This window comes from Arachis hypogaea, chromosome 17, assembly GCF_003086295.3.
Source record: "Arachis hypogaea cultivar Tifrunner chromosome 17, arahy.Tifrunner.gnm2.J5K5, whole genome shotgun sequence".
In the NCBI taxonomy this organism is placed as follows: Eukaryota; Viridiplantae; Streptophyta; class Magnoliopsida; order Fabales; family Fabaceae; genus Arachis; species Arachis hypogaea.
In genome coordinates, this window is record NC_092052.1 from 126343133 (window position 1) to 126356277 (window position 13145).

Consider the following 13145-nt stretch of genomic DNA (forward strand, 5'->3'; position numbering starts at 1 on the left):
AAACACATTTTCTTCTCTATATATATCATCGTTATTTACAGAAATAAAATATATAGGTTATGAATAATTTATATTAACCAATAAAGTAAAGGAAATTAGTAATATAGAATTGTAATATATAGAAAGATAAATTAGTGTAAAAACTAATGAAACATAGCTTAGTAATTTGTCTTTCAAAAAAAATATTAAAAATATCTAAAAAGATAATTCCTCATTTCTAAATGTCTTCATGCTCTACTTCCACCTTGGTCCTATATTGCCAAGCATTTTCTTCTATTACGAGACACAAATCGTTGTACTCCTCTAAAACCAGATCCACGGCAAGTCTCATTCGTGTGGAGTCGTTAATCTGCTTAGAGCACCAACAATATAATTCTAATTAGAAGTGTGTTGAAAAAATTATGTTAAAAATATTTTGTTATAAATATGACCTGAATATTGAAGTTATCTGGTAAAGTACATTCTCTCATCCAACTGGTCACCCAAATTCCGCTATCATTCTTAAGATATAAAGCATTCCACAAATAGTTATTATATCCATATAAGATATAAACTATTGAACGTAATGATATTTAAAAGAAAAAATTATATAATAGACTTACGATCTATTTTTTTGAGTGGGTAGGCCAAAAGGTGTGATAGGCCAAAAGGTGGAGCAATCTATAACTTTAGACTTATCATCATTAAAAATATGATCATCTAACATCGCTTCTAAATAAGTTGCCTGTACAAGAGTAAATTCATGACACAAAAAAAAGTGAATTGTAAATGAGTTAAATTGACTAAGAGTACTAGTTACAGCAAATGGTTATTTAAATTGTTAAGTTGTTAAGTGATTCTAAATCATTGAGTACTGATTTAGAACAAATAATTACCACTTTAATTGCGTTCCTTTTGCGTTGTTGATGTTTTTCGACAGAAGGCAGTGAATCCAATATGATTAGGCGACGACTCGTAAAGTCAACAATAACCAAATACCAATGTAGTTCCTCACAGATAGGGATAAACACCTGCGATAAACCTTAAACCATTATAAACACTAAAAATAGATAATAGTACATTAATGGAAAACAAATTGGTCACTCGTACCCTAATGACGTGGCTAATTTTCAGTGACATATATGCTCCAAGGAAATCAAAGATAACCTCTGCCGGTATATATTTGTCGCTTAAAGCATATCGCTGCATACAAATAAATATTGTTAAATGAAAATATGCTTTCAATTTAACAACTATTTTTGAACTGCTAATTTAATAATACACTTTACCGTGTGAGTACATAGCATGGGTTAGTCTAGAAAAAAGAACTTCTTTTAAATTAGTATATCCAATCAAACTATTAGACCAAAATATTAACTAAGAATTTCTTTATATTATAGGGATAACTTTACTGCAAAATGTGTAGGCATGAACCAGCAAATTGGATCTTCATTCCTACGTCGAAATATACGTGTCATCATAAGTGCCACTAGGTTTATAACCTACAATATGTTACAATTATATGTAAAACATGTTTATTGGTAAATAGGGGCTTAAAAATATAATTACAAGAAAAAGAATAATATGCATTTACTCGTGATTCGACACATCTCTCTGGGACAAGACATCTAAATGTACTTCTGTAACCCTTTTCATCTGAGATTACCAACTCTTCAGAACTGCCAAATTCATAAAGTGGTTAGCTGGGAGAAGCATAGAATCTTTATACCATTACATTATACACATAATCATTAACCACACGTACGGATCTAACGTATCCGAAAAAATATAGACTGCAACAACTACTTGAGATTCGTTTAACATCATCGAAGCAGTAGGCTCAAATGCAACAAGTGTCCACCACTGAAGATGAAAAAAATAGTTTCAAGGTTACACTAAAAAATAAAGAAAAAAGAATAAATAAACGAAAGAAGAAAAAAATTAAAGTTACCTTTGGGAGTACAGCTCCTACTCTAACATGTGATTGTCCATTAGGTGGAGTTGTAGCTTCACAAGTAATATCCAAGTGGAATAACTTCTTGGGTTGAATTGGCATAATACCAGTAAGATCACTAGTTTTTGTACTTTCCCAAGAATGCACAACTACAGTAGGATCCAACATGGAACTACTATTTGTGGAAGTTTTCTGTTGTCCCATGATCAAATCAATTTTTTGGTGTAGAACATGAATGACCGATTCTAAATTTTCTATCCTTTTTGTTATATCGTTAAACATACTCTTGAACTGCATATTTTTCGGTGGAGCCATCTTCTACTACTCACTCAGATAGTAGTATTTTGTCTTGTACGGTATCATATAACCCCTTAGGATGAATATATAGCAAATTCGGTTATAAAAGATAAGATAAGATAAAAATAATACAAATTTTAAGATATTTTATTTTTATCATTTTTTTTAAAAGTTATCTAATTAGAGTAAGAAGATAAGAAGTTAAGAATAATAAGATTGCATAAAAAAATCTAATATTATCTTTTTCAAAAAGATAATATTAGAATTATAAAACAAGAATTTATTATTAATTTAATACAAGATAAAGGCTGGGTAATGTATGCCGTGGAAACTATTTTAATTTTGGGTATATATTTTTTTTTATTTAAAGTATAATGACAATTTTTTGTTATCAAATTTAATTTTAAATTTTAAAAGAGAATTAGTTGTGTGAAACATAATCTTATTCATATATGTAAACGCTCAAGCATAGAACACTATTAACTATCTCTTGTAAAACTAAAATTACATTCTAATAGAGCAATGGAAGAAAAAGTAGTAGACGATCACATTGGATCCTCTTCGATGAAAATTATTGAAAATTCTCCGTTGAAACAAATACTACATGCCATAGAGGTAATATATCCAACTCATGATAATATTGCAATGTTATTTATATATACCAATGCTAATTTTCTATTTTATAATGTAGTCTTTATCCAAGAGAGTTGATGAGATGGAGAAGGCAATGTGGATGGCGAAGAAGTCACTTGATAAATTAACCGCCCCTCAATGTAAAACTGATGAGACGCATGAGAAATTCGACAATACGGACCTATATGAGATGAAGAATAAACCCTGTGATGATGTAACGAAGAAAAACTCTAGCCCGTTGCAAGTAAAGTCCGAAAATTGTGTGTTCACGGATTTATCCGACAAGAATAAGGACGTTGAGATTTTGCACAATCTGCCATCATCGTTCTACAAAGGCATGCAAACATGCCTGGATGGAGAAGAAAAATCGAAGCCAAAGTCAAGATTCGGTATTCATAGAAATAGCAAAACTAATAAAACTGTGCAAGAACTTCCGAGTACGTTTCTAAGGCAAAAGGACAAATTGGCAAGATTTAATAATCCACCATCTATCCAAAATATGGCGTTTGCACGACTAGCTAAAATGCCAAAAATTGAGCACAAAGGTCAACTATCAAGCAAGATGGCGGAAACTAGAGTACGCAAAGGGTCTTTAACTTTCACCATAGACAAAGAACGGTTAACGACCGCTGCGAAACAAAAAAAAATGGCTTTCAAGAACACTTCTATCCCAAAGGTATTTGGTTTAGTTAAAAAAAATTATTGGCATAATATTCAAATACGTATATTTTGGATAACTTTTACGTTTTGTGCAGAATCTTAACTGTTCATTCAAACCACCACAAGATATGAGGTTGAGTGAGGATTTGGTCAACATGGCTATGTACATCTTTGCTGCTGATAATGATATAGCGTGAGCATTTTTTTTAATCTTTTATTTTTAATTTTAGTTCTCTCTGTTGATAACGTGTTGGCTTTGTGTTAGAGAGGATTTGGTTCATATTCACGATACAACTGCAACTAGAGAAGATCTGTTCTGTCTCGTACCTGGAAAGCAAGTGTCTGAACTGGTAATAAAGCTGATGGCATTGAAGATAACATCAAATATTAGCATGACCAAATTAAAAAATGTTTGGTCCCTTCCACCATCATTTGCGGTAAGTCAAAATCTTGATTTTCTGGATATTAACTAAGTAAAATAAATAACCATTGTGCTCAAACATTCCCAGGATGACGTTACGTTACATATGGAAGATCATGACCTACTAGAAAAATATGCACATTATATGCCACTAACCCGTGACCTTCAATTTGTAAGTTCTCATTAATTATTGGAATATTTTTATTATAATAAAAAGTACTCAAACTTGTACTTATACATATTACATCGTATTTGTTATACAGATATATGTCCCAATCAAGGATAATGATCACTGGTATCTAATGGTAATGAGCATCTCTGACAAAATACTTTATCATTTAGACTCTCACTGTAAGGTTGAAAATGATGAACCACGCAAGCATCATATTAGAAATATAATAAGTTCTCCTACTATAGAAACAAAGTTAATAATAACATTACCTCGAATAATAAAGCACACTATTCTTATTACAGGGAGTGGCTCTTTCTGAGATAATATTTTCAGAGAAGTATGCAAAATGTGGTATACAAGAAATAGTGAGTTTTGAGGGTTGGGAAGTTCGTAAAGCAATAGGTATTCCTAGGTGCTCAAATAGGTAATTATTCAAATTGTTGGTTATTTAATTTAATATTATATATATACTTATTTCGACTTCCTTATGTTGTTCTGCATGATACATTTTCACACAGCAATGATTCAGCTGTATGGGTTATGCTGTGGATGGATTTGCAACAGGAATTCACTCATGTGGTCCCTCCAAAGGTAACTTTTAACATAGACAATTTCCCTCTTTAATTACACTAATACATGTGTTAACGTTTGGTAAAATAAATTACAGCTGCATGAGGAAAGGAGTAGAATGTATTTAGCATTGGATTTCGTCACCGGAGATTGGAATAAGATACGGTCAGATGTTAACGAGAGGTTTCAATTATGGTGGCTTATGATACACCCATAACATCTTTATTTAAATTGAAAAGAATTATTTAAAATTTTGGGGTTCTGGGTCTTTAATGCTGCTTAGATGTATATTTCATATAATATTATATTATATGAACTATTATTTTAAAGTTATATCAGTGTTGTTCACTTGTTTGATCCTAATTATACAATACCTTATAAAAACTTTTTGAAATGTTAAAATTGCATTAAGTTAATACCAAAACAAAAGATTACATGAAATCAATTAAAATACTCAAAAAAAAAAATATTACATCACTCTCCGAAATTACCCATTTAAGTCCCCCAGTTACCCATCCTAAGTTGGCTACCTTAAGAATCAGCAGTTGAAAAAAGGTAAATGTTCAAAAGGGTCAATTCAACAGTGATAAAATTTTGAGTATGGCTTCAAGGACGTAGCACCTGTTGAAAGATGAACACGAGGAACTCGGAAGTAGCAGTATACATGACTTTGTATAGTTCTTCTATTTTGTTTTCTTCTCTTTCTCAGTGACCCTTGGTTTTTGGTAGAACAATATCTGGCTTAGGAGTGTGAAATTTGTAGCAACACTAATTGCGGAACCCATTACAACTTCAAAAGAATTAAGGAAACAGTCACAAATACATAATTAAGATACGAATGCAGTACTACTAAAGAGTTAAATTAAAAGACCACCAAAAACATAAATATTGAAATGAATTTGTTCTAATGTAACACGGTAAAAACTTCATATGTTCGTTTGATAAAATAACACGAACAGTATAAAAATTGCTTTGATGGAAGTAACAATAATAATGACAGAAAAATTGATTAGTGGGGATGGAAAAAATAAAGGAAGCAAGGATACCGCTTTTTGGTGCATTTTCTTGGAGGCTTGTGAATACTCTAACTGCAACATATATAAACATAAACATTAATTTGCAAACAAAAACAAACTATAAAGAAAATTTTCAAAATGACATACTGGCTTACCCATTGAACCTGCAGAATTCATCAAAGAAGTTAAGAAATAAATTAAAAATTACACCAATCCCAAATCAACTAAAAATTAGAGGATACCAGAAATTAAAGCATTAACCATACCTTATTACAGCACCTCATTGCTACTGTAGGAAGCACTCTCATCATATACCTATAATATCAGCAATATAATATTATTAGTACTAGCTAATAAGCAGCAAATAAAACTTTGTCATACCTCATTGGTAAAGATACTTACCAATGAGTCATCTTCAATGTTCATGTGGTCATCCGAGTCATTATCAAATGTGTCATTTCCAAGGCCTTCTGACTGTGAGATGCCACGACGAACACGACAAGTTGTTCGATTGTGGCCCTCCATGCCACACTGTCCACATCGATGTTTTCTTTTATTGGACTGTGAAGCCCCCCTTTTTGTCTTACATTTTCTTGGGTCCCTTGGCATGCTATGTCCGAGATCATTGGTTGCGAGCCCAGCTCCAGAAGCATCCACTTGCACACCATCTCTTACATTATCTGCATCATTGACCCCCCCTTTTTGTGCAGCATATTCCTCCTTAAATTGTTTCAACAAATTCATAGCCATTTCCTGTGTAAAGATAAATCTCTCGTTATCTCGGCAAGCAAAGTTGGCTAGTTGTCTAAACCAATCCATCAAACAACCGTACTGACTTAGCATCAAAGAATCCCAATGAAGCCCGACCGCATTTTGCAAACCCACTTTGGCAGTCTTGGTCCACCGAGGCAACACTAATGACCTTGGCAACTCCTCTATATCTTCATGCACCAAGACGCAAACTATGTGTTCACAAGGTATGCCTAGCGATTCCATTCTCATACATGAACAATTGAATTCCATCTCAATGTCACAACAGAATACACGCCACATCTCATTTGGCGTTTGGTCCAAACCGACAGAGTAAATCACATAAGAGCCAGTTTGCCTCATATTTATTACCTTCATTGATGCAGCCCGTACAAGGATTGGTTGGAACATATGAAATATTGATAGGGTGTAAACATTGGCAGCACTCCTCTCTAACTGTTGAAAATAGGTTTGCATACTGGGTCTCCCATTCACAGAGGCGAGGTCATCCTGGACCTCTTTCCACCTTATATGGTCGACACAACGATTAAAGTGTTGAATGAACTCAACCAGATTGTACCTTGAGTTGACATACTTTGCAATGATCGAGTTTAATCCCTCGCACCGAGAAGTAGTCCGAAAACCAGCAAAAAACTTCCCTCTTATATGTGCAGTTGCCCATGAATGTCTCTTTTTATACATATCTAGGACCCAATTCTTGTTTTTGACACCAAATCCCTCAACCATTTCAAACCACTTTTGACGAAATACATCAATTTCATAGTCGCCTAGCATACACTTTCTAAACATGGATGTAAACTGGGGCTTGCCAATGTTACTTGTTGCGTTGCGAATCAGATGCCATGCACATAATCTATGATGTGCATTAGGAAACTCTTTCTCAATGGCGAACTTCATTGATAGATCACCATCCGTGATCACCGAAACAGGTGCTTTCCCATTCATTGCCACCTTCAGTTGTTGTAGCAACCACCTGTATGTGTCTTTTTCCTCATCGCAAATTAAAGCAGCAGCAAAGATAATTGTTTGATTGTGATGATTGACACCAGAAAATACCACCAGTGGACACATATATTTATTCCTCTTATAGGTAGCATCAAACGCCAGCACATCGCCAAATAATGAGTAGTCGGCCCTGCTGAGACCATCGCACCAGAATAAATTGCGCAAAGTACCATCGGCATCCATGTGATGATTAAAATAGAGAGAAGGGTCATTTGTTGCTTGATCTTCTAGATACTTCAAAGCTGCATATGCATCACCTGGTAATTGGCGCCTCTGCTTTGCTATTTTATTGTACATGTCCCTTTGCGTGAAAGAGAGATACTCGTAGCCACCTGCCTGATTTGCTAATGCCTGATATATCTGCCCAATACTAATCCCACCCTTTTTCATGTTAACCATGTGGCCAATATCAGCCTCGGACATGAATCTATGCCCAGGGAGCAATCCAGTCAACCGAGGATCCAGAAGCGGATGATTGTGTTCATCAGAAAAATAAGAAATAAACCAACGACCGCTAGGTGCATCTACACGAATCTCCATCATTGCACTGCAGCCACACCTTGTCTCGGGTGTAGGTTTTCTCTTAAGGTTTCCGATGCCGTAATTATTTGGCGGTCTAAATCCTTCACGATGACATACAAAATTCTTCAACTTAAGTGCGCCCGCACGACTCTTCCTAGTCCTGTTCTTCCGAGCACTAAAGCCTCTTGTCCTTGCATATCTATTGTAGAACTCAAATGCAATGTCGACATCAGAAAAGTGAAAATGACATACATCTTCATCCCTGATGTTCCAAAATTCTATCATCCCAATGTCTTCGAGTGAGTCAATGTTATACCCTTCATCGAAGCCGTGATAATCGAACATTGGTTCCACATTTATGTCGTCCTCATCCATATAATCCACGTCAACTTCCTCATGTTTTTCTTCCTCATGCTCATACTGATCATATGATGTATGCTCGCTATTAACCCCTTCATGAGAAAATTCCTGACCCATAACTTCCTAAACACCAATACACAATTCAAAATGAAACTTAAGTTTGTAAATAAATTGCCAAACACCGAGTACCAGCCATCACAAATCACAATCTTTTAAAATTGAAATCAATCCAATAGTGTCAATCTTAGGAATCATGGAATTGGACACGAGTTTCATTTATTGTATTAAGGAGAAATGAAGAAGCGTGAATCCAAAATCTAATGGTGAAACTATAAGAGTAAAAACAGAAAGACAAGAACAATTGGCAATGCCAGCTATGCATGCGGTGGGTGCAAAGGACAACAAAATATTAAAGAGTATATATCCTCTATCTATAATCTATCTATATTTCTGATCCCATGTCACAAAATTCCCGCCGCTCGCGGCCACTGAAGAACACATCGTTTCCCCTTTGAGAACCCCGCAAAGTTTGCTTGGCTGCCACCTCAATCCATAGAAACAGATTGTTCGCAAGATTAGATATGCATATGCCATTCCTGCTGAAATGACCTTATTTTAAACACACTGCTTTCTTTGAGTTAATTGATGAGGTGTTTAATTTTCTAGGCACTTTCCTGTGCCAGCTGCTGCATCAGCACACAGAAGTGGTTTTGGCAATTTGTATAGAGTGGTGGCAAATTTACAAGAGAGAGGGGTACTCAAATCCATAGAACATGGATGTGAGAAAATTTATTCATTAAAAGTATTGTGTTTGGAATCTTAGGGTTCTTAATTGCTAATGACTTGGAACAACATGACAACTATTTTGGACAAACCATGTTCAGTGGCACCATTAAATACAACAACAGTACAAGCCTTATAATAATTAATAACTATTCATTATTTCAGTCCTTTCATTCAAACTGTAAAATCTGCATATGTTTTAAGTTTTCAAACTTGTATCATGTCATTAAGATAGAAGGCCAGAGGACCATTTTGTGACACATGATTTCCTCTATAAGCATACGTATGGATTTAGATAGCTTGTTTGTAGCTATACATTTTAAGAATATTGGGCCAAGTTGAATGAATAATACAAAACAATGGTGAGGTCAATTTTACATTAATCTACATATATGCTTACAAATTACAAGAACATAAGAAAAACACCTACTTGTAACATAGGATGGTATTGAAGTCACAAGATATGGAAGCTGTGATATGTTTAAGAACTAATAACCAGAGCAGAAATGAACTAGATATGTCACATATATGGTATACAATAAATCAAGTGCTACTTCATCCTAACCTTTTGATGTTATCAAATAGTGATCTGCTAGAGTGAAGACTCAAAGAATCCAGATGAAGTATGATTGGCCCTGATTCATCACCTTTATCCGGGATACAAATAATGATCAAGCTCTAATTAAGACTGAATACATGAAACATTACAAGAAAAAAAAATCCAAAAATGAGAGAATAGACAAGAGAGATTAAAATGTAACAATAAAAATGACCCTGCTGCCAATATAAAATTGAGCATGAAGTGCATTCATAGGAGCACAGAAAACATAACTATAAAAATTTACAGTTAAATAACCCATTCTTCATTTGTTTTTTCTTACCAGTTTTTCTTCTCCCACTATTTCTTCTAATATGGAAAACTCATAAGGCAGAAGAGACTTAAAATATATCAAAGAAAAAAACTTTTTCGAAAATGGAATTAAGAGTCTGACAATTTTAAATAGCCATATATTACTTTCTTCTTCCTGTAACGAAAAATACCCATTCCCATTACAAACTTAACCAAACCTAACCTTGGACAAAGAAACCACAAACGAATTACTTGAACAGATGAAAAATCAGTACAAATTTTGAAAAATAATATTCATCATTTAGAAGGTATTAAAGAATAAAACATGCATGCACGCACACGCACACATTCACATCTTACACTAAAGTCTAAACTGGGATAAAAGTGATAATATTAAAATTTAAAACACTCATGGAAGAGAAAGCTGTCGAAACTATTCCATTTGATTGACCAACAAATTCAATGTGGTTAGAATATGGGGGAATTTAGGACAACTTTCACAAACCAAAGAAATTTCAATTATAAGATAGCATTAACAGCTTTCACTAACCAATTACTAGAACATGTGAACCAGAAAAAAGGGATAATAAACAAAAATTCAGTATCAGCATAGGAACTGAGCAGGAAAGACATCAACATCTTGTCAAATGAGGAATGACTAGCATTTTTTTTAAGGATAAGACATGAAAACAATGACATGCAGCCCAATAGGGTAATATAGTAACAAAAGCAATTTAAAATTTACCAATTGCCCCAATTTTGTGCTCCCGACAGATATCTATCAGATCTTTCATGAAATTGAGTATTGACAACCTCAGATATCTGTCACCCATCACAGGAGGCAAATGATGAGAAAGCTTGATTAGATAATAATAATAATAAACTTATAAAAAAACTCTAAGTAGATTTAAGTAGTGTACTTGCAAACAATAATGATATCTAATTAAAGCCAATGTATTTAGATTTAGAGTAAAAGGAGAAATTCCGGTTAAGGTAAACCACTGTGAGCACAATTTCTAATTTGTATGACCATCCAACTCATTTTACTAAAAAAGCAATGTATGATCTCCCATCCAATTGACTGGCTATGATCTTTCTTTTTCCCTTTCAACAAAAAACTTAGTCCATGCTTCAATTTTGGACTGTTTGAAATTTTTTGTTGGTTTTTTCATATCATTTCTATGATCTCCAACCATTAATTAACAAAGCAACACCATTTCTAAGATCCTTCAACCTTTTTAGCTGAGACTTCTTTTTTCCCAGGACAACAAATGACTCGGTCCATTTATGAATTTTGGACCGTGTGGATTTTGGAATGCCAGGCCAACTATAGAAGCAATGCAGGTCCCTGACGCTTATGAAGTTGGCCTGGAATTCATTTGTAATTTCTTTTGTAAACAAGGTTTTGCCGCAGCCCGGAGGGCCAAAGAAAAGAACACCTTTGGAAGGCGACATGCCAAATTTCTCAAACTTCTCAGCATGTTCCACCGGGTATTGAACCGTCTATAAACAGTAAAATAAATCTCTTATATTAACAAATTGTTGAAAACATACCTAATATACAACACATTTAAGATTCGGAATATGAAATCAAAATGTATACCTGATGAACCAGATGAGCGATTTAGGGCCGCAGAAACCTCTTGTCTTATTGAGCGTGGGAGGCGTGGCGCGGCGGCGGAAGCAGGGCGAGGTGGAAGCGGGGGGAGGCGGAGGCAGGGTGCGGCGGCGGCGGAGGCGTGGCGCGGCGGCGGAAGTAGGTGGTGGAAATTTGCAGCAGAGGAAGGGTATGAGAATGGCAGGGATTGCAGTTGTCTGAAAACCCTAACTGCTTCTCTTCTCTGAAATACCCCTGAATCTGAAATAAGAAAAAGAACGGGGATGGCAAAATTAGGGTTTTTCAAGAACTCTAAGGAGGGTGGAGAGTGAGGGCAGAGTTAGGGAAGGAGAGAAAGGCTTCAACCTGGTTGATGCTCTCCAAAAATCAGTAATCTCTCAGTTTCTCGTACCAAAGAAGGGAAAGGGGTCAAAATTAAAAACCAATAATTTGAGGGGTCAAAATCTAATTAGTAAATTTTTCAAAAAAAAAAAAAAAAAAAACGGGGTACATTTTGTAATTATTTTACTGTAGGTTAATCATACTCCCACATAAAAGTGGGAGTAAGGAATCCATGGCCAATGTATAATATTGTCTTTTTGTTATGGACTTTTTAGTAGTCGTATATTATATTAAATTTTCAATCATTTTTACTAATACAAATTTTTTTATGAAAACTTTTTTCTGTTATTTTTTATTTGATTATGTATAATTTTTTATTGGATTTTGTATAAATTTTATTTTGAGTTCTTGAATTAAAGTGTACTTTAATTTGTTTATCGTTCTTAAATTTTTATGATATGAATTATTGAATCCTTCAAAAATACCAAATTAAATAAAAAGTAAAGTACTAAAAAATGAGTACTGAACAAAAAAAAGATTAAAAGTATTAAATTTCAGGACATAAGTTTAAGTTTTTTTAAGAAAAAAGTATAGTGAAAAGAGAGTTTTCACCTGAAAAAATATAATGTGTAATGGTTTTGGGGTATAATGTACTATAATTTGTTTCGATCTTTTATTCGCTAAGAAAGGAAAGATAAAATTTAGGTAACATTGATATGATACGGGTTTAGTAAGTTTCATTTTATAAGTTAGACACCATGCTAATGATTTTTTGTTTATTAGTTTACGAGTAAGCGAATCGTTGACTCTTCTTTTGGATTCTACCAGCAAGCAGGAAGATGGGAAGTAGTGGATAGTTTAGGGCCCTTTAGGGCTTACTTGGTTACAGATCACATATGTTTTCGTACAATGGTTTAGTCGAAAATGAAAGTAAAGACTGATGAAGAAGGCATAAGTAATAAGAGAGAGTATGGTTAAAATGGTAGTGAGAAGAAAGCTGGAACGTGATGGATGATGGATGCAAAGTTACCAGCTGGCGGCCACGTCGACTAGTCGATCCGGCACGGGAACCCCTACCTCGGCTTCCCTGCCCTTGCGAGTAAAACCTCTCTTCAAGGGCGTCATTGCAGTCGGTGAGATGCTTGACCCTAGCTTCCAAAGTGGTAATTTGGCTTGCAACGTGTATGTATTTGGCCCTCCATTCGTCGACAAT

The 13145-nt window shown here is 34.5% G+C and overlaps 1 protein-coding gene and 1 long non-coding RNA gene across 2 annotated transcripts; both read right to left on the bottom strand.

Moving 5' to 3' along the window:
- Positions 1-5015: 5015 nt before the first annotated feature.
- Positions 5016-5894, bottom strand: LOC112766307 (uncharacterized). The gene is made up of 3 exons (XR_003184252.2): positions 5858-5894; positions 5733-5774; positions 5016-5476 (listed from the first exon to the last, which is right to left on the bottom strand). It is a non-coding gene; the product is annotated as an uncharacterized lncRNA (long non-coding RNA).
- Positions 5895-6507: 613 nt separating this feature from the next.
- On the bottom strand, positions 6508-8477 carry LOC112766543 (protein FAR1-RELATED SEQUENCE 5-like). Its single transcript, XM_072222038.1, has 2 exons — positions 6811-8477; positions 6508-6643 (listed from the first exon to the last, which is right to left on the bottom strand). Exons 1-2 carry the CDS (start codon positions 8475-8477, stop codon positions 6508-6510), a joined length of 1803 nt encoding a protein of 600 aa, XP_072078139.1.
- Between the last annotated feature and the right edge of the window lie 4668 nt (positions 8478-13145).